The 21,754-nt window shown below is 40.8% G+C and overlaps 1 protein-coding gene across 1 annotated transcript in view; it reads left to right on the plus strand.

Moving 5' to 3' along the window:
* Window positions 1-21,754, plus strand: part of LOC123502970 (rootletin-like) — a 212,928-nt gene that overhangs the window by 74,467 nt on the left and 116,707 nt on the right. Inside the window, 8 exon segments of the mRNA XM_045252269.1 lie at window positions 2,647-2,859; window positions 3,768-3,959; window positions 12,529-12,680; window positions 16,600-16,721; window positions 18,364-18,416; window positions 18,871-18,890; window positions 19,274-19,428; window positions 20,549-20,664. Coding sequence (XP_045108204.1) covers window positions 2,647-2,859; window positions 3,768-3,959; window positions 12,529-12,680; window positions 16,600-16,721; window positions 18,364-18,416; window positions 18,871-18,890; window positions 19,274-19,428; window positions 20,549-20,664 — 1,023 coding nt within the window.

Consider the following 21,754-nt stretch of genomic DNA (forward strand, 5'->3'; position numbering starts at 1 on the left):
TAGGTACGGGATGTAAATCGAGGAGTTGTGACCTTGTCCCGGTGTGTGGTGTGTGCCTGGTCTCAGGCCTATCCGAAGATCGGAAATAATGAGGTCTGAGCTCGTTCCGTAGGGTAACGTCTGGTTGTCTCGTCAGAGATTGCAGCAGATCAAACAGTGAAACACACACACACACACACACACACACACACACACACACACACACACACACACACACACACACACACACACACACACACACACACACACGTCACCGGGTTATCGTCAGAGTATCTGCCTGCCTTTTTGGTACACCATTTATTGATTGGACTCTTGTTTATCTGTTTTTTTTTCACGTCATTGTATTATTTCGATGTTTTCAATAGAATGTGTTGAATCATCTCAATAATCATGGAAACACACTTGAAAGAAGACATTTCCTAAAGAGTCTTAAACAATCTATAGATTCGCCAAAATGTTCTTGGAAAACCCCAATAAGTTGTACTAGGTCTTGCTAAACTACCACTAGAATCCTCGAAATCCCAATAATTTCTACTATAGCATGTTGAATTACTAGTAACTTATAAAAAAGAAGCTCAGTAATCTGCAATTCTTCCTCTTAAATATTGTAATCATGAAAATACTCTTGAAAATTCTAATATCCACAAGATTCCTTTAACACCTTCAGTGCTATGGCGCGTTTTCATATTCATTCCGCTTACTATTTAGTGTTTTTACACAGGTTCGGAAACTTGGTTGGGGATTAAAATAGTGAAAATTCTGGCTATTAATCTTCTGACTCCCATAGACCCTTCCTAATGTAAATAAAATCTTCTAATCATATCCAAACTCATGGTAAAAACGCGTCCCAGTACTGAAGGGGTTAAGAAATTGCTAGAATCATAGAACAACCTCGAAAGCTCCCGAATAACTTTCACTAGACTTTGTTTAATTGTCACTAGAATCATGAAAACATCTTTGATAAAAGCTTTTGTTTCCTCCAGAGTGTAACTCTCACCGGAATCATAACACTTTCCTAAAAACCTCAATAATTTACACAAAGCCTTATTGAAGCATCAGTAGAATTTTTTTTTTCCTTTTGCAGGAGGGGCAACCGGCCAAGGGCAGCAAAAAATGAAAAAAAAGGCCCACTGGGTTGCCAGTTCCCTTAAAGGTTAAGTGAGTTTTCCAAAATTCAGGGACAAATGTCTTGGAACCTCCCTTTTAAAAGAAGTCAAGTCGTAGGAAGATGGAAATACAGAAGCAGGTAGGGAGTTCCAGAGTTTGCCAGAGAAAGGCATGAAGATTGAGAATACTGGTTAACTTTTGCATTAGGGAGTTGGACAGAATAGGGATGAGAGGTAGAAGAAAGTTTTGTGCAGCGAGGCCGCAGGAGGATGGGAGGCTTACAGTTAGCAATATCAGTAGAGCAGTTAGCATGAAAATAGCGATAAGATAGAGAAAGAGATGCAACATTTCGGCGGTGAGGAAGAGGCTGAAGACAGTCAGTCAGAGGAGGGGAGTTGATGAGGCGAAAAGCTTTTGATTCCGCCCTATCTAAGCAAACTGTGCGAGTGGAACACCCACAAACATGTAAAGAGTAGCTACTCCATACAAGGACGGATAAGGCCCTTGTACATACCTGTTAAACTAGCATTAGAATCATGAAAACACACATACAAGATCTAAATTTCCACTAGAATAAAAAAAATCCTCTTAAAAACATCCAATAACTTTCGTTAGAGTCTGCTAAACTGTCACTGAAATCCTAGAAACATTTTTTGAAAACTCAGTATCTTCCACTGAAACTGTGAAAACTATCACTAAAATCCTGAAGACTCCAATAACTTTTACTACAGCCTCTTGGAATAATATTAGAATCATGAAAACATACTTGAAAAAGATTAACATCCTATAGAGCCTATTAGAATATCATTCGAATCATAAAGAGAACTCTTGAAATCCTCATTAGCTTTTACGAGATCCTATTGTAACACAGTCGAGATAAGTTCGTGAGACATTGGGAATGCCAGTCCTCAGTATTGCCACACCAACAGACGAACCTTTATCCCAGGCCAAGGTTAAGTCAAGGAGACAACACGAAATTAAATAAATAGCGTCGTAATTTACTCAGAGCTCGGGAGTTTGTTATGCTAATCGTAACAAATGGAGCTTCGTGTGTCAGTCAGGGATTGGGACGAGACCATCTCGTCTCGTCCAGCCAGTCAACCAACGCTTTGATTCCTGATTGGCGATTCACTCTGTCTTGTCTCATCCCTACACACTAGCTCTATTCTTCTTCTTCTTCTTCTTCTTCTTTTGCCTTGTTTTGGTGTTGGGAATGAAGATGGTCTTGTTGTTGTTGTTGTTGTTGTTGTCGTCCTTTTCGTCTTCCTCTTTTTGTTGTTGTTGTTGTTGTTCTTCTTCTTGTTCTTGTTCTTGTTCTTGTTTAAGGCCATTATCGTCATCATCGTCACCGTTTTTCATGTCTCTTACTCTCCCGGGTGATATATGCCTTTTTTGTTCCTTTGAGCTGCTTACTAACCTCTCTTACTAAAAGATATCGACTTATGTTTGATATGCATTCCTCCGAGCCCAAAACTGTTTACTTTCTTTATGTATGTTTGTTTGACCCACTCCACTAACCTCCTCTCTCATCCGGCGCAGCGCTTCAACAACTACTACATCTCGGGCCACAAGAGTCTGCTTGACCTGTGGCGGGAGATTGGATCCGTCAAGCGTAACTTCACGGAGGTCAAGCATCTCACCTCCCGCGACTTGACGGAGCTGAAAGGGGACCTCGAGCGCTACGCCCATCAGCTGACTACCGCCTGCACCACCGCCCAGGCCAACATGAGCTACATTCCCACGGGCGAACGGGTGAGAGAGAGAGAGAGAGAGAGAGAGAGAGAGAGAGAGAGATGGAAAGTAAGTCGATAAGTAGGCTGGAACCGTGAAAATCTTTCTTCCATTCACAATTCTTTCTCTTTTGTCTCTCTCTACGTGTCACCCTCAAGTCCCTAAACACAGCAACCCATCCCTGCTCGTTATCTATCCTATGCTTTTGGGGCGTCTCGTGAAGTTATTAAGAGATTCACTTTGATCATTGTTCATTAGCGATTGTAAAAAATGAAGAAAAATTTTGCTTAACCTACTGATTCCAGCCTCGTCTTAATCTTGTACATTCTTTCCCTTTCTTCTCTTCCCCTTATCAGAAAATGTCAGATAAACCTCGTAATACTTGTATATTTTAATCCTTAACACCCATATTCATTGGCTACTTTCCTTATACTATACCATAATCTAATCATATCGCCCCGTAACACTCCTGTCACACTCTGCTGTCACGTAATATCCCGCAACTCGCTCTGGAACATCTCGTATGCCTTACCCGATGTCCTGTAACACCCCTTAACTCTGAAACACTTCAGTATCACATTCCTGGCCAGTGACACTCCCGTAACCTGCACCATCACACTCCCATAAGCTGCCCCGTAACACTCAAATAACTTACCACATAGCACTTTTCTGTCCCGTAACATATAATGCCTTTTTCTCTATAACACGTTAGTATGTCCTACACCACTCACTTACTGCCATGTAACTTTACCACTGATGCTTTTTGTTCTCTAACCCATTGCATCCTCAATCACTTGTTCCATACCTTGTAACAGCCATAACAAGCCCTTGACTCTTGTTTCCTTCCTCATAGTTTTACATATCTCCTGTATCCTACACCATAACGCTCCATAACTTATCCCTTTGCCTGCGGTACCCGTAACACGCAGGACGAGTATGTGGTGGCTAATCCTGCCGACCTATGGAGCCGCATCCAGGAGTGCGAGAAGGCCCAGATGCGTACCGAATCTGAGAAAAGTTCGCTCAAGGAAAAAATCAACGACCTCAACTCTCGCATCTCGGAGCTCAACAACAGCCTCAGGAACAAGGACCGCACCATCCAAGACCTTAACAAGAAACTGGTGAGTGTTCTAGCCTTGTGTATGTGTGTGTGTGTGTGTGTGTGTGTGTGTGTGTGTGTGTGACTTTGCCATGCAAGGGATAGATCTTAACGTATAAAGTCTGGAACCTCAATAGCAAGGACCACACCTCCTAAGACCTCTATGAGAAACTGGTGAGTAAGTTAACTTTGCCAGTGAATAGAGGACTTCACTATTATGTCGTGAAAATTTACAGGAGTGCATTATTCCAGACCTCAACAAGGAACTGATGAGTAGGTTAATCTTTGCATGCAGAAAGGGAAGGAATAAACTAAAGTCATGAAATTTAACATAGGACAGTGCTATTCAAGACCTCAACGTCAATAAACTGCAGTGTTTCAATCATGACAGTCTGCAACAAAGGAATCTCTTCGACTACAAACATCGAACAATTCCACAGCCTGTCTCTTTTTCTATTTGTATTTCCGTTTACTTGTATCTGACTTATATTAGAGTCTTGAATAGTTTCGTAACCTAAAAGAAACCACGGTGATGTCATATGATATGTTTTGCTGTGAGTCCAAACCAGCAGTTTGTATTCTGGCTTGCATGAGTGTTAGTAAAGTGCGACCTTAGTTGTGAAAAACCGTTAAGTTTACATGATATGAGATTAAAACATTTGATAATACGTCCTTTCACTCCCTTGTATTAAAACTGAGGGAAATTAAACAAGATGAGGAAAATTAAAAACAGGTGTTAGCAATCTTTTCTATAACACTGAAACATTTGATAATGCATCCTTTCACTCCTTTCCTTGTGTTAGAACTGAAGGAAATGAAACAAGACAATGAATACTAAGGGAAAGGAAGTAGGAGTTTGTTATGATATTACGTAGAAACACTGGAAAATGTCGCGCTTTACTTTTTTTCTTGTGTCAGTACGAATAGTGAAAGAAATTAAATGAAATGAAAGAAATTGAGGAAAAGGAAGTTGGCGCTATCATGTTTTCAGATAAGAATCACCCTTAATACGTCAATACTCAATATCCTCATTATTATAATATGCAGTACATAAAATGCATTTGAGATAGGTTCCAAGGTTCAGTAATGTAATGGTGTTGTGTTTACGCACTATTACCAACACCGCGGTTTTTCAGATGCATGTTTAGTCTTCTTTTCCATGAATTACAAATATGATCCTATATATCATGCAGACACTACATTTACAGAGAGAGAGAGAGAGAGAGAGAGAGAGAGAGAGAGAGAGAGAGAGAGAGAGAGAAGGGGGGAACCAAGCTTCACTTCCGTAATGATAATGTTTCATAGTTTAGCCAGCGTTACCAGTCACGTAGTTTTTCCGCATAAGAATCTTGTTTTCAAATGGAACTGTACAGTGGTTCATATATTTCGCAACCCGATGAGCTGAGAAGTGTAAATGCATTGTATTATGTATGAAAACAGGAAATATCATAGGAATCATATGCCTAGCGAGTAAAAATACAGATGTAGCAAGGCGGTGGATTGCAGACCAGTGGAACTTTCCATTATCAAGCTGGAAGCACTGCAGCCTATTTCATCTCCGACCATGGTCTCTCCATTGCAAGGCATGTTTATGTGCATTACCCTCACCTTATTTTAAGGAATATTCATAGGTTCTCCCTTGAAAGGTAGATACGTAAGTAATTGTTATCCTTGTTTCATTTTATGTAGATTGTGTCTCATGGTTCTCTTACCTTGAACTGATGAATTATAGGTAGGTATACTTGTATAGCTGCCTATATCAATGTTATTCTCTAATTTTAGCAAGGGAGCTGCAGCTACTGCAAACTAGCGTAACTCAACTAAATTAACTAGTACTGGGCTGCTAGTGCAATATAGTAAATAAGAAAAATTAGACATGGTAATATTAGCCTATATATCTTGTTATTACAGTGGAAGGTAAAATTCTAGTTTCTGCCCATACTCCCCCCACCACCCCCCAACATGCTTGGGGACAGGTGGGAATGCGGGGTTTTGGGTGGGGTACATGAAATGCGTCGGTCGGAAATGCGTATTTTTTTTGCGTAAAATGGAAAAATTCCTTTTAAAAGTCTACGGAATTTTCATTACAAGTTTCATGACTTTGATGACGCCAACAACAAGCTTGGGGACAGGCGGGAATGCGGGATTTTGGGTGGGGTACATGAATTGTGTTGTAAATGCGTATTTTTTGCGTAAAATGGAAAAAATTCCTATTAAAAAGTCTACGGGATTTTAATTACAAGTTTCAAAACCCGAGATATAAGAACATAAGAAAGGAGGGAAGCTGCAAGAGGCCGCCAGGCCTATACGAGGCAGTCCCAGTGTGCTTAATTTACCTAATTCCATCTATCTTCCCCATCCATGAATTTATCTAACCTTCTTTGAAAGCTCCCTATTGAGTCAGCCCTGACTACATGCCCACTGAGACTGCTCCACTCATCAACCACTCTGTTTGAAAACCAGTTCCTTCCCATTTCCTTCCTAAACCTGAATTTTTCAAGTTTAAATCCATTATTCCTGGTTCTGTCCCTGTTACTGATCCTAAGAACTACATTCATGTCCCCTTTGTTAAAACCCTTATACCACTTAAATACTTCTATCAAGTCTCCTCTTAACCTACGTCTCTCTAAGGAATGCAGACTAAGTTTTTCCAGTCTCTCTTCATAGGGTATATCCCTCATTCCCTGTATCCTTTTAGTCATCCTCCTTTGCACTGACCCCAATTGAGCTATGTCCTTCCTGTAATGTGGGGACCAGAATTGTACCGCATAGTCAAGATGTGGCCTGACCAGCGCCAAGTATAATTTTAGTATTATTTCGGGACTCCTGCTTTTAACACATCTAAAGATGAAATCTAATAACTCTATTCGCCTTATTTCTGGCCTTGATACATGGCTTCCTTGCACCGAGATCAGAGCTAACTATGACTCCTAAATCTTTCTCATACTTGGAACTTCCTAGTGCCATGTTTTCTATTGTATACCTATTGTTTGGATTATCTCTACCCATGCTCAGCACCCTGCACTTGTTAATATTGAACTGCATTAGCCTGCATTAGATATCTCGGCTGTGATTTGAACCTGAGATATCTAAGTTGTGATTTGAACCAGAGATATCAATTGCGAATTGAGCTTGATAGTCACGGATTTGTTGTTGGTTAGTTTAGCACTGGCTTCTTCATGTGCTGGTTGTTCTTTCTCAGAGTATGAATTAGTCAGCAAAGTCTACAAGGATGACAAACAAGCACTGGATTTTTTTCGTAGTCATAATGTGCTACCGAGCCAAGTGACGTGCGAAAGGTGTGGTCGCGAGTGCATATTTCGTGAAGACAGAAAACAGTGGCGTTGCACAGATTCACATGTTGTTCCAAAGACGAAGAAACGCTGCCTATACAATTTCGCTGTAAGTGACTATAAAGGCACATTTTTAGAAAGAACACATTTAAGCCATGGCAAGTGTTATGCTTTATAAACTTGTGGGTAAGGAATTAAGTATTTTTCCCACAGCCAAGTTCGAGCAAACATTGAAATATCACGACAGACTGTAGTTGATTGGTGCAGTTTTTGCAGTGAAGGGACTGAGTTTTGGTTTTCAAATCAACAACCAATTGGTGGTGTTGATATGATCGTTGAAATTGATGAAACAATCATTGTGAAACGAAAGTATGAGTGTGGTCGAGTATTGGCCCAAACATAGCTGTTTGGTGCGATTGAGCGCGAGTCTAAGCACTGTGTTGTGGTACCGCTAGTTGAGCCCTGCATTGTGAAACGTGACTCCGCCACGCTTATCCCAATAGTGAGTGACTGTTGGAGGGCATATTGCAAACCCTCCAAAGAAAACTATATTCACAAAGTGATTAATCATTCGGAAAACTTTGTGGATCCAACTGATTCAGATGTTCACACACAAAACATTGAACAACTGTGGAGAGACATAAAGGAGTGGATAAGACGTCCTGGAATTCGAAGTATCTTTTTGCAGTAATACATAAGCCTCTACCTCTTCCTGCGTAGTAGTGAGAGGGGCAGAGAGGTACATAACTTCTTAAAAGAAGCTGCATGTCTCTACCCACCACAACAGTCGCGAAGGAGTACACAAGAAAGTATTCGAGGAGCACCGATTCCCTACTTCAGTGACGAATCTTCAAATGAAGACGATAACAATATTTGTGAAGCAACAAAGCCGTCTTGGCATCACTAGGAAAGTATGTAAGTATATGTGGTGTTAGGTTAGGTTAGCTTAGCTTAGCTTAGCTTAGCTTACTTTAGCTTACCTTACCTTACCTTAGTGTTTTGGGGGGGTGCGGGGGGGCCACAGCCCTGTATAGAAATTAGTAAAATTAGGAAACTTGTAATGAAAATTTCGTAGACTTTTTAATGGAAATTTTTTTCATTTTATGCCAAAAATACGCATTTCCGACACATTTCATGTATCCCACCCAAAACCCTCTATTCCCACCTGTCCCCAAGCTTGTTGGGGGGTGGAGAGGGGAGTGTGGGCAGAAACAAGAATTTTACCCAGTGGAGACTCAATACTTGAGCTTAACTAATTCCAAATGGCTGTTCGAGTATTAAAAAGTCCGATTATTGATACTTATGAATCAGGTAATTCATTCCAGCCATTGCCAAACCCAAGTTTAGAAAAAAACAGCTGTTTAATTTTGCAGTCGCTGCTAGGATTGACACACAGAAGCAGGGTTGGCCAATCTTTCGTGCGTGGGGTGGCGGGAAGGATAAAAGCGCAGGACAATGTTATTCTTATGACAGCGAAGGATCAACTAGCTGCAGTGGACTGTTGGGGCGCATGGGGAGGCGGGAAGGATGAAAGCGCAGAACAATGTTATTCTTACGACAGAGAAGGATCAAGTGGCTGCGGTGGACTGGTGGGGCGCATAGGGCGGCGGGAAGGATGAGGCCTTTTTTGTTTACAGCCACGTGGACGGACATTCGACTAATAGGTATTTTTTTGTGTATTAAGTTGAACTTTTGCGTTCGACTATAAAAAAATTTGACTATTTAGACGTTTGAGTATTGAGTCTCCACTGTATTAGCAAAATAAAGACCAAACTTACTTAATGCTGTGATGAGCGGAAGTGTGCTAGCTGCTGCTTAACTCTTCTCATGGAATACTTGTGGTTTGTCACTGCAATCCTTGTAAGACAATCCAGATGTTTGTTTCTCTGTTTTCTCTTCACACTTTTCATTGCTGAAAATGTTGATTCACATTTGTATGTGCTCACAAAAAAGGACATCACCTTTTGCACACACTGCTTCAAAGATGGATAGTTTGGGTCAGGGACCAAGTTCCAGAAGTGGTGGACATATGCTTTGTGTTCAGCATTCAGGGCTTTAAGGGTGTCATTTGTTTGCAGCTCAACAATCTCACATTCTACTGCAGCACGATCAGGGCGAAGATCTATGATAACTGAGGTCAGAGATGACACTGGTACATGAAAGGGGTTTTCAATTAAATGAAAAAATAATCCCTGCACTCCATTACATCCTGAAATCTTGATTGAAATTCCTCCCTCAACTCCCTCAATACTTCCTCAAATGTATCATTGCAAATATTCTGGATCATTTATGATGGCTGTTCTGGGCTTTGGAAAGTGAACAAATTGTCTGTCTGGTATCAATAGTGTTGTAACCTTCTTTTGGAATACAGTCTACATGTAGCATACTACCTGGATGTTTATTTTGCCCCAACAACTGTAGATTCAGTGAATTCAGATGACAGGTGATATCAGTCAAAAGAGCCATCTTCATTATCCATTCAGGATTCTCCAATTCTGGCTCGCTTCTTCCTTTACTTTTAAGGAACTCACGAATTTGAGGGAGGAGACTAAAAAATTGTTCAAGTACTCTGCCATGAGACAACCATCTCATCTCATTATGCATCACTAAATCACCATATTCTGTTTCATACTCCTCCAACAGTTCGTGAAACTGGCGGTGATTTAGTTTGTGAAACAATAAAATTGACCACTCGCACAACCAGCTGCATCACATTTTGCAACTCACAGTTTTTTTTAGTTTTGCCACTATTGCTTCCTGGTATATGATGCAATGAAAAGTAGCAAAATTGGGTATCTCCTCCCTCTTCTTCATCAAACTGAAAACTCCCTTCTCTTTCCCTTTCATGTTAGGAGCACCATCAGTGCACACAGATGCTAGATTTGACCAGTTCAGGTTATTCTCATGGAAAAAGGATAGAAATGCATTTAGTATATCCTCTCCTCTTGTTTGGCCTTGTTGTGGTAACAGACACAATAGTTCCTCCCGAAAAGAGTCTTCTTTCGAAAACCTGGCTCATACACAAACTTCAGCAACGTCACATACATATGTGTTTTCATCCAGTGCAGTGCTAAAACATGGTGCAGCTGATAAATCTGCAGTCAGCTGGCCACGAATGTCGTTACCAAGTTCTTCTATCCTTCTCATTACTGAAGTGTCTGATAGCTGTAGTCCTCTTATTTGCTTTATGATTTCATCTTTGTTATTGAAGTCAGCGTGCCTTATTTCAGACGAGGCCAAAAAACACTCTTTAATTATCTCTGCATTTGTAAAGGCCTTCTTATGCTTAGCCAAGATCCATGCAATTTCAAATGATGTCTCTATCAGATTTTCAGCAGCAGAGGTCGATCTGTGAATCAGTTTTTGCTGTCTTACTATCAAGGCAGTAAGTTTTTTTTTTTTTTAATTTTTTTATGGTAAGGACTATAGCGCCTGTAGGCACACTTGAAGAGTGTATGGGAAGCGCTGTTCAGCTTCCGCTCATTAGTGGCGCAGGCAATTTTATTTATAGTGGTACCCATATTAGGGCCCATATCACCACCCAAGCTCATCTTGAGTGTAACCACCTAGAACCTGGGTATCATGGTGATATATAGGTAACTTTAAACCACTCAACAAATGGCAAAGTGTTTTAAGGCTGTACGTGGTGGGATTCAAACCTACACGTGGAAGTCTGCCTGATCCCACGCTCACCACCTTATCCACTATGCCACCTCCTCAATTTTATTTTTTCTCAGGTTACTCCCAGGCAGGTACGTCTTATTGAAGTTTGGATGTGTTGTTTTGAGATGGCATTCTAAATTTCCACATTTGAAACCAGAGCACACCTTCTGACAAATTAAACAGTGAATTTGTTTCATGAAGCGAAGGCAAATTCTTCCATCCATTTTTCCTGAAATTTTCTTAGTTCATGTTGTATCGCTCGTACCTTTCTTTTTTTGGTGACCTGTCCCTCATAACAGTCTGCTTGTTGACCACTCATTTCCCCTCCATCCTCCTTTTCTACTGGTCGGGTCTGGGATAGTTGTTCATCATTATTGCGTTTTTGTTTGACCACAAATCAATCCATCATAACGGACACTACTTGACTGCACTTTGGTTTCAAGTAAAACTAGCTTCCTTCCACAAGCAGCAACATATAAGTTGTTACTTTCATATATGTTGTTGCAGTCTCAAATATCTGTTGCCTATTTTCAAACAAACAATAGCAAATCTCCAAGAGTAAAGAAATATGTCCAGTCTCCCCCGAAAGCTTGAACTCAACAGATTCAGCGAGACCACTGACGTCAAGGGCTAGACATGTCTCTCATCAGTTTCCCGTAGTGGACACGTATGATTTCAGTACGACTAGGGTAGGGATGTTAGAATGTTATCTGTTACTGTGACTTTGTCTTCCATCTCACCTCATGAAAAATATGTATCTTACTTGAAAAATTATTATTTTTTTTATTTATTTTTGTTTTGCATACCTTATTGGATTCTAAGAAAATGTCTCATGAATAGTCCTCCCCCAGCAAATGTGAGGATTTTGGGCAATGTTGGGATTTAGGGTGGTAGAGATGAAAAACACTGACTTAGAATTAAAACAAAGAGAGAATGGTTGACAAGACAATTTTGCTCTGATTACGCATACAATGCCGGATTTTACTGATAAATATAGCTTATAAATGTGAATAGATAAACATCCCTAGACATGGACACTTCCTCAAAGAAATTCCCTAGACCCGATGCTAAGCTAAGCATGTCAATTAATAGCCTGTAGATTCCTTAGACGGTAGGAATATAATTTTTGTTTACCTTACTGATTCTGACAAACTCTATCTCTGAGTTTCTATCACATATTATTATGCTTTGAGATATTTGTGTTTATTTGTGTCATAAGAAGAATTACTGAAATCTCTGGGCGCCATTGTTATTCCGATTTGTCTCGAATCTCTGGGGTTTGAGAAAGTGCTTGTTCGAACAGTATTCTAGAACCTTGATTAGAAGCGTTCATGCTCGAAAAGCTCTTAACAGCCAGTAAAAGTTAAAGAAATGCATCAGCTAATCAAATGGCTTTCTGACTGTCAGCCGACTGTCCGCCATGATGCCGTTCTTGATAATTTTTTTGCCATGTCTGTTTGTAGAGGGTGGTCATTCACTTATTTTGAAGGTATATTAACATTTTTTTTCAATCACGTGGTGATTCCCCCTTTTCTTTGTTATCCTTAAAATGTTCTGTCATAAAGCAGTTTAGAATATTTTGTGTGGCTAATCAATACTATCGGTTGAGCTATGTGTTCCTCCTTTTTCTGCCAGGACGAAGGGGTGGCGGAGGCGGAGTACCAGGAGACCCTGAAGGAGAAGGTGCGGACCCTGGAGGCATACATGGTGGAGATCGCACAGACTGTCATCAAGGACGCCGAGCAGACTGGCGGGGAGGCTGAGGCCAAGGCGCCCTCTGCCTTCAGGTAACTTCTTTTGTCTTGCTTCCCAGTTTTACCATATGTCCTCTGTGCTAGTTGTGGTTGATCTGCTGTTGCATCCTAGTGAAAGTTGCTTGGTTTGTTGGTCGAGACTCCTGATAAGTTCTATTGTATTTTCTCCATAGATTGGTGTTGGTTTGCTGCTTAGGACACTTACAAATCAATTGAAATTATTGCTTTCTTTGTCTCATGTCTGAATGTTTTATCATTTCAGTGTTGCACTCGTATCATTCAGATTTTTTTTTTGTGTGTGTGTGTGTATGTGTGAATACATAGTAATTCTACTCTATAATGCAGCTGTATGTAAACACTATTATTGTACAGTAAGTCCTCCTTATATGGTACTTCGTTATTCGGTAAATTCACAGATATGGTGTTTGGTAATTACTATTATCGATTCTATTTACGGTAAGAAAAATTTACAGATACGGTATCCGCCCGTGTTTTCTTCATACCATACTGTAGCGCCACCATGCCACCATAACAATCAGTTTCTTCCTGCGACCCTGATCTTGATCTTGATCTTGATTCTACAGGTGTCCCAGGATTTCTCCTGAGGCAGGCCTTAGTATCGGCAGCTCCTGTAGGGGATAAAAAGAAAAAAAAGGCGGCAAGAACCTAAACCAGACACTATCCTTAATACTACTAATCCCTGCATCTGGCACTCCACATTCTCTCCAGGAACTCCTTGACAGCTTTTATCATCCTTTCACTCGTGTCTCCACACAGTCCCAGCAGCAACACCATCCATTCCCTTCCAGTCTTCTCCACCCTGGCATCCCCCAGTTCCCTCAGCACCACTTGCATCATCTCATTTCTGTCTCTGGCATACTTCACACACTCCAGCATCACATGCTCCACCGTCTCGTCCTCTCCCATGTCACACATCTGGCACACTTTGCTGCGGGACTCTGACCATCTGTAACTCCTTGCATTCACATTCATGCACTGTGCCCTAGCTCGGAAGAGGAGGTCACCCCCCAGGCTGCCATCATACCACTTTTCATACATTGGGGCCTCTTTCTCCCTATACCACTCCAGAGTACTCTTTTGTTCCATCCTAGTCCTCCATTCGCTCAGTCCAATACACTTCACCCTTCTGTCTATCTCTCTCTTCCACTTCCTTACATCCCAGTCTGGGCCCTCTCCATTTCCAACAATCATGCTCCAGTTACTCTCAACATGCTTCCTCAACTCGCTGGAATGCCCAACTAGTTTCCAGACCACTCTTCACTACCATCCTGACACACTTCTTCCCCCACCTGCTATTCCTAACATTCCATAGAAACACCTTCCTAACTATTCTTGCATCATTCATTCGTTCTAGCCTAGCCTTGAATCTCAGTGTTGCCTTCACATGCCTCTCTCTGAAGGTACTCCATCCCATGTCTCCCCTTAATGCCTCTATTGCTGCATACCCTGGTGCATTTAGAGCCATTCTTGCTACTCTGTTCTGTCCTATTTCTAGCTTCTCTAATTCACTTTCATTCCACGTCATCACATCCATACCATACATGATGCTTGGAACAGCCACGCTCTTCCAAACTTCTCGCAGCACATCATACTTGCTGGCTCTCATCCTTGCTGCACTTCCTAGACCCACCCACTGGTTCACCAAACTCATCTTTTCATTCTTTGCTTTCACACAGCCATATGGACTCATCCACATCCCCAGATACTTGTATTCCTCAGCCTGTTGCACCTCATTTTCTCCCAGTCTCCACACCAAGTTTCTTTCATCATCTGACCTATTCACAACCATCACCTTGCTCTTCTCACTGCTGAATCTCACCCCAAAGTCTCTTCCATAGCCATCTACAACATCCAGGAGACTTTGGAGCTCCTCTGCTGATTCACTCATGACTACCACATCATCTGCATACAAGAGCACACATACCCTATCATTCCCCACCTTTACTCCTGCATTCATCCTTCTCATTCTGGCAGCCAGTTCTTCTGTATATAAACTGAAGAGGGTTGGTGACAAAATACAACCCTGCCTGACTCCTCTCTCACTCTTTACCCAGTCTGTTTCTATGTCTCCTAGTCTATATCTAGCTCTTGTGTCCACATACATACTTTGCACTATACTAACTATCTTTGAACTCAGTCCAATCTTTTCTAAGACTCTGCCTAACATTCTTCTATTCACCCTGTCATATGCTTTCTCTATATCCAGAAAACCCAAGTATAATTTACTACCCTCGTTCCTTTTCCTCTCAATCAGCTCATTCACCACAAATATGTTGTCTTCAGCTCTCCTATCCACACGGAAACCATTCTGTTCTTCACCCAGCACTCCAGTCTGTTCAATCCATTTACACAATCTTTCATTCAGCACACCACTGAACACTTTACCCACTGTATTTACTAATGCAATGGGCCTGTAGTTTTTCAACTCATCTTTACTCTTGTATTCTCCCTTGTGTAACAGAGTCACCCTACATTCATTCCACACTTGGCACTCTCTCCTCCTCCCACACCTGGTTAAAGAGCTCAGTCATCCTATCAATCAGAACTTCTCCTCCATTTTTGTACATCTCATATGGTATCTCATCCGGCCCTGCTGCCTTACCATTCTTTTGCCTTTTCACACATTTCTCCACTTCCTCTCTGCTGATTCTATCATTCAATTCATCCACGTCCTTTCTCTCCAGTGTCACACACCCTTCTTTAACATCAAAAACCTCACCAACACCTCCAATCTCTTCCTAGAACTCTTTGATCACCTTTCTCATCTCTTCCTTGTCTGTCACCACTGTCCCATTCACCTTGAGGCTCTCCACATTTTCACGGTCAGACATCCCCTCACCCCTCAGGAATCTATACCATTCTTTGCCACCTTCCACGCCTTTCTCTCTGAGGGACTGAATCACGCTTCTCTCACACCTACCCTTGGCATTCATTATCTTTTGCTTCGTCACTCGCTGCTGCCTCACATATGCTGTCCATGCATTCTGGTACTCACTTTCTGCCTCTTCACTCTCATGCCTCCTCTTTCTCAGCTGTCTACACACCTTATTTAATCTCTTTCTCTCTCCTGGCATCCCTAACCTCATCGTTCCACCACGGCTTACACGTATGCTTTCTGGCACTCGTCCTCACATACCCTATCTGGCTGGCAGCTGCATTCTTCACATTCTCAACAAATCTATCATTCAATTCATCCACATCATTCAAGCTTTCATCTTCCCAGCATCTCTCACTCAGGTCTACCTGGAAATTCTCCCATCCTGCATCTCTTAGCCTCCACCTTCTCCTCTTAGCTTTTGTATTCCTATTCTGTCTCCCATTCAACTTACACTCCAACACCAGCATGTTATGGTCCGAGACAATGTCAATCGTTCCATCCTCGTCAATCCACATGCGGTCCACCATCTCACGCATTCTCCTATTCACTAACATATAATCAATCGCAGACTCCTGGTTCCTCGCACACCAAGTCACTCGTCCTTCAGCCAGGGTCTCATTCAGGTTCTCCAACTCCATCTCATTTACAAAGCCGTCAAGCATTTCTCCATTCCTGTTCATTTGCTCACCTAGTATACCTACATGTGCATTCATATCTCCCATAACAATCACTCTCTCCAGCACATTCTCCCACGATCTTCCTTAGAATACCATACTTCCTGCTGTTCTCTGTCACTACTCTCTCACCCTCTACTGTCATGTATACTACAATCACCACCAAACTTTCACACTTCCCATGCTCACCTGTGCACTCTACCTTCACTGCTAGAATATCCTCACTCATGGCACAGCTTCCTACATCTAGTTTTTCTACTCTAAAATTCCTTTCCTTCCTATACATGATAGCTACCCCTCCTCCTACTCTGTCCTGCATCTTCCGTCCCTTTCCAATCATCACATACTCACTACCATCCACTTTCACATTATCCCTCAGGTGTGTCTCGGTCATTCCGACTAAGTCAAAATGCCACTCTTCCAGCTCCTTAGACACATCCTCAAATTTCCCAGTGCCCCATCCTCTCACATTCACACACCCGCGTTTCTCACTGAACACAAGTGAAATCCTTACAGCGTGTTTTTTGTTGATATTCTCACGACACACAATGACACACCCATAATGGCCCCAAAACATTCTGCAGACACTGCTGGAGTTGAAAAGGCAAAGCAAAAGAGGAGTAGTCTGACATTGGAGGTAAAATTAAATATTTTGAAGAGGAAAGAGCAAGGAGGAGGTACAGTACGTCTACCATAAGTCAAAACTTGGGCCTAGGCCAGCCAACAGTCTAGACGGTGTTAAAGAATCGTGAAGCAATAAAAATAGCTGGGGAGAATGTAATGGATCTGCAGAGCAGAGCCTCATCTTCCCACTCAGCAGAAGATGAGTAAGGGCTGAAATTCGTACTGTCCCTTAGCCTCGGAAGGGACATCATCTGAGAATACGTGACGAGTGAAATAAAAACATTTTCTGCTTATTTCTTTTGCGCAATACTTTACATTATTTTATGTGACTATTTTCATGTATTTTAAAGTCTGTAGGGGTGACTTTCAATGTGCTGGAACACATCCCTTATTATTACATGTTATAATGTGTTCGGTATATGGTAATTTCGATTTGTGGTAAGGTTTTCAGGAACATATATGTACCGTATAATGAGTACTTACTGTATTTATTTTTCTCTACAAACTGGTTATTATACATGGTAGTTGGCATGAGAGTTTTGGGAAATTAAGGCTTGTAGAATATTTCAATGTAATAATATGTGTATCATTGAAGTACTTATGCGGCATTACTGACTTCCATGCTTCAGTCTTTGCCACATGACAGTGAAAGGTTCTTCAGACCTTTATTTGACAGAAAATAATAATTTCCCATGAAGGCCACTTTCATCAAGTTATTACAACTAAGCATAAGAGACTGTTTTGCCTTGAATTCCATCTGCTATCATTAAATGCACAAAAAAAAAAAAAAAAAATGCCAACCTGTAGTGAACATTCGTGCTTGGTTGGCTGTAGTGGTACCATGTAGAATGCTGTCTCATTAACGCCCCTCCTCTTACTGGCTGTCTTCAGCCTCTTTCTCACTGCTGGAATGTTGCATTTCTTGCTATCTTCTACTGCTATTTTCATGTTTACTGGTCTTCTGATCTTGCTAACTACATGCCTCCTCTGCTCCTACAGCCTTGCTGCACAAGGCTTTCTTCTTCCTCTCACCCTTATTCTGTCCAATTCTCTAATGCAAGAGTGAATTAGTACTTTTAAGTATTCATACCTTTCTCTGGTAAACTCTGGAACTCCCTGCCTGTATCTGTATATCCAACCTCCTATGGTTTGATTTAATTTAAGAGGGATGTTTCAAAACATTTATCCCTGTCCTTTGGCTAACTCATTAGGCTCTGTAATGGGACTGGCAAGTGAGTGGGCCTTTTTTTTCTTTTTTACCTGATTTTGTTGCCCTTGGCCAGTCTTTCCTTCTTACATGAAAAAAAAGTGGTGCTGCTTAACCCACCAGCTTCTCTTATGTAGAATACAATATGATGACTACAGTCCTGTCAATACTACCCATGGTACAGTGGTCACATCAGCTTCCCTGCTCAGTGTAACTACCAATTTCAAAACTAATAGAGACGTGATTTGTGAATTATCTTAATTTCCAAAATTTGCGTGGCTAGACTCCTAACAACACTTGTTTGATACACAGAACTGTTCCTTCCTGAGAGCCACAGTGCAGTGTTGAGTGTGAAAATGGAGCAGGTTAAGCTTCATTTGTAAATTGATTTACTTATTAATATTTTGTTATCCAAACAATATTAGAAACATTAAATGGAAAAAAATTGAACCTGAGGCTCTCAAATTTTAAATGTTTCATAGATTTTTTCATAGGATGCATGTAATATATGAATTGAGATTCACCTTTACAAGTATCTTTAACTGTTATGTTAGTTGGATACATAAATTATGTAACAGTAAAGCTTCAAGACACCACCACATCAGCTTGTTCTTCAGGCAACATCATCTTGAAGGGAAATGTTTAAGAAATGTTGCCACACACTAGCTATTGTGTCTGCTTGAGTCAGCCACATATTAGTGCATCTAGTGGGACATCTTTACCTTGCATCGTGAAGTGTGCCATCATTGCCTTCAATTTTTTTACTTGTGCAGTACATGTGCATGAGGCCAGCACACTTTAGGATCTAGTGGTCCTCAGGTGCACAGGTTTGAATCCTGGTAATCCTCTGCTTAATTGTTCTCAAATGCCAAAACAAAAAGTTTTTCATTAGCAGGCATCATCCTAGCCCTAATGAACTAATAAAACTAGATGTTAAAAAAAGATAATAAGGTTTGAAAAAAAATCCAGCAAGTATGGTAAGTATTACATTAGAGATGCTGGCAATCAATTACAGCAGTGTTGTGTGAAGAACACACTCTTGTAGTTGGTGTCTGGGAGGATATGTTGCATTGCATAACAAGTAGGAATGAATAGTGAAGCAGCGATGCATGTCCTTGTGCCTTGTAACTGCTGCTGCTGCTGCTCCTCATGTCATCCTTAAGAGAATCTAATATGTAGTATGTTTCTGATTATATTGTTCTGTTTTGGTGTCATTGGGAAGTCCGGAGGAAGCACAGAGGTTAGTCACTCCTGAACACGTGAGCCAAGTAGTGTTGTGGCATTCCTTTCCCTTTGCTTCACCTGAATTGTTCCCCACCGCGCTGAGTAGTGACACGCTGCTGCAGTGTGACTTGCCTGACCACCAAGACACTACCTGTGAGAAGATACACTGAAGAAACAGTTATGAATTATAGTGACGAGTTGCAAATATTGTGAATGGAAAATAGTTCCCAGAAGTAAAACTAATTAACCTGCTCTTTATATTCATTGCCTCTTAGTTTATCTGCAGGTTTAATGAGCTGCAAATATTTTTTCTTAGAAGTATGTAAAGTCACCAAAATTACTTTGCATATTGTACTGCAATGCCCAGTTGCTTTTGTTTCTGATGAAGGTTCCTCATAAAAATTTGTTACATTATAATTACACTAAGAATTTTGTCATATACTGCAGTGGTTCCTAAACATTTTCAACTGGACTCATAAGTACAATGCCTTTTTTTAGTCTGTGTGAGGTGCTCTGGCCAAGGTCAACAAAGATGTTGAAAGAAAAAGGTCCACTGAAGGTGTCACTTCCCCAGAAAGGAGGAGTATGCTTACTTATAATTTCTGAAACCATCCAGCAACTCTCATGTGGCCTGTGACTAAATTTTGTGAATCACTGACTGCATAGTTGTCATTGCATTTTGTATTTTAGTGAAACTCCAAATATGTAAATTTGAATTAGCTACAACAATAACAACATTGACTGCCTAAGAGACTGGTGGTTAGTTGCCAGTAAATGTTGCATTAAATTATCAGTGTAAAGCTCAAAACATGTGACCTGTAATTATGAAAACTTAGAAAAGAAGGCAACAACTGTCACAAGCAGCTCACAGCATTAGTAGGGTTCTCTAGCTCAATGACATTTAGACTGAAGCTTTTGTTTGAGCAACGCTTGTGTGAAGGAAGGAATATTGCATGCTTTTTAGTATGGTTAGTTTGTTTGTGTATTTTGTACAGGGACTGAATTTTTTGTAGTTGTAGAATGTTTAGTGTTTTTAATCTGATTGTACTGACTTTTCCAGTATCTTAGTATGGTTTTTTTTTTTTTTTGAATAGGCAAGTAATAAGTTGGATGCCATGGGGCAGAGTATTGCATGTGTTTGCTTTAGTTCAGTCATACTTATTGCATTATTCTTATCTTAAATTACATCATTTTCAAGTTATAAAAAGGAAAATATCCTCTCAATTAAGGAAGCTCAAAGAAAATGAATAGTAATTTTTTGTATGTATTCTAGCATCAGAGTCCAAAACTACATGTCATCAGACCAGTGTGCTTAAAACTGGCCTGGCATTCAATGTTATAGTGAGACTTCCTTATTCAGATGAAGGACTCTGGCTACTTAAGACTCAAGTGAATTGCTGTTCTGTGTTATGTGTTGCTGGTGTGTTTAGTAACATGCAGTAGACTTGTGACACACACACACACACACACACACACACACACACACACACACACACACACACACACACACACACACACACACACACACACACACACACACACACACACACACACACACACACACACACACACACACACATTCACACATTAATAGATATGGAGCGGGACACACACAGCTCTTTTCCGTACACAAATACAATTAGGTAAATACACACACACATGAGCCAATGACCATTCGAGGCAGACACAAAATAAGAGGCATGGGTTACATTTCCAATTACCGACCATGAAGCCCAGTAGACCTGGTGATGTGTTATAGGGGGAGGGGGACTAGATTAATGACCTGGTTTTCAAAGTTACATTGAACTTGCTTATGTTAAGGCTGAGAAAATGTATGGAAGGAGGTGAGAATATGGACAGCTCAATTGGCACTGCAGTCTATATAAACAAAGGAGCCAAGCCAAGAAGCAGGAGCAAAGCAAAATTATTGAAACACCTCTAGAATTAAGGCAGCTAGAAGATTGGAATAAAGAGAGGGAATTCTCTGGATTTAGGGAGGAAAGAGCCAACATAAGAAGGATTATCTCAGTGGACAAAAGAGTTGGAAGTTATGAGGAAACTGGTGGCCAGGATTATTGAATGACAGGATCAGCTAATTGTGGAGAACCTTCAGCTGCGAGAGAGGTGTGAAAAGTTAGAGAGCATGGTTACAATGAAAAAAGGACATGAAGAAAACTCCGGACAAAATAAAAAGGAAAAACAGCACCTTTAAGGTCAAATATGCAAACTATGAAGTAGCACTACAGGGACTAGAGCAAAAACTGGACATTACTGTGGAAACAGGAAAGGTGATAAGTGAGTCAAAACAAGAGGAATGGAAGAAGGTCTGGAGAAAAAAAGAACAAGAAGAAAAAAGTGAATTTTGCTGAAGTAGTTAAGCAGCAAATAAGAGAGAAAACAAAAGACACAATCATATAAGTGATCATAGAAAGGGAAGAATTAGTGAGAGACACAGTGAACAAAAAGAAGCGCATGGTTA

Source organism: Portunus trituberculatus, chromosome 13, assembly GCF_017591435.1.
Source record: "Portunus trituberculatus isolate SZX2019 chromosome 13, ASM1759143v1, whole genome shotgun sequence".
NCBI lineage: Eukaryota > Metazoa > Arthropoda > Malacostraca > Decapoda > Portunidae > Portunus > Portunus trituberculatus.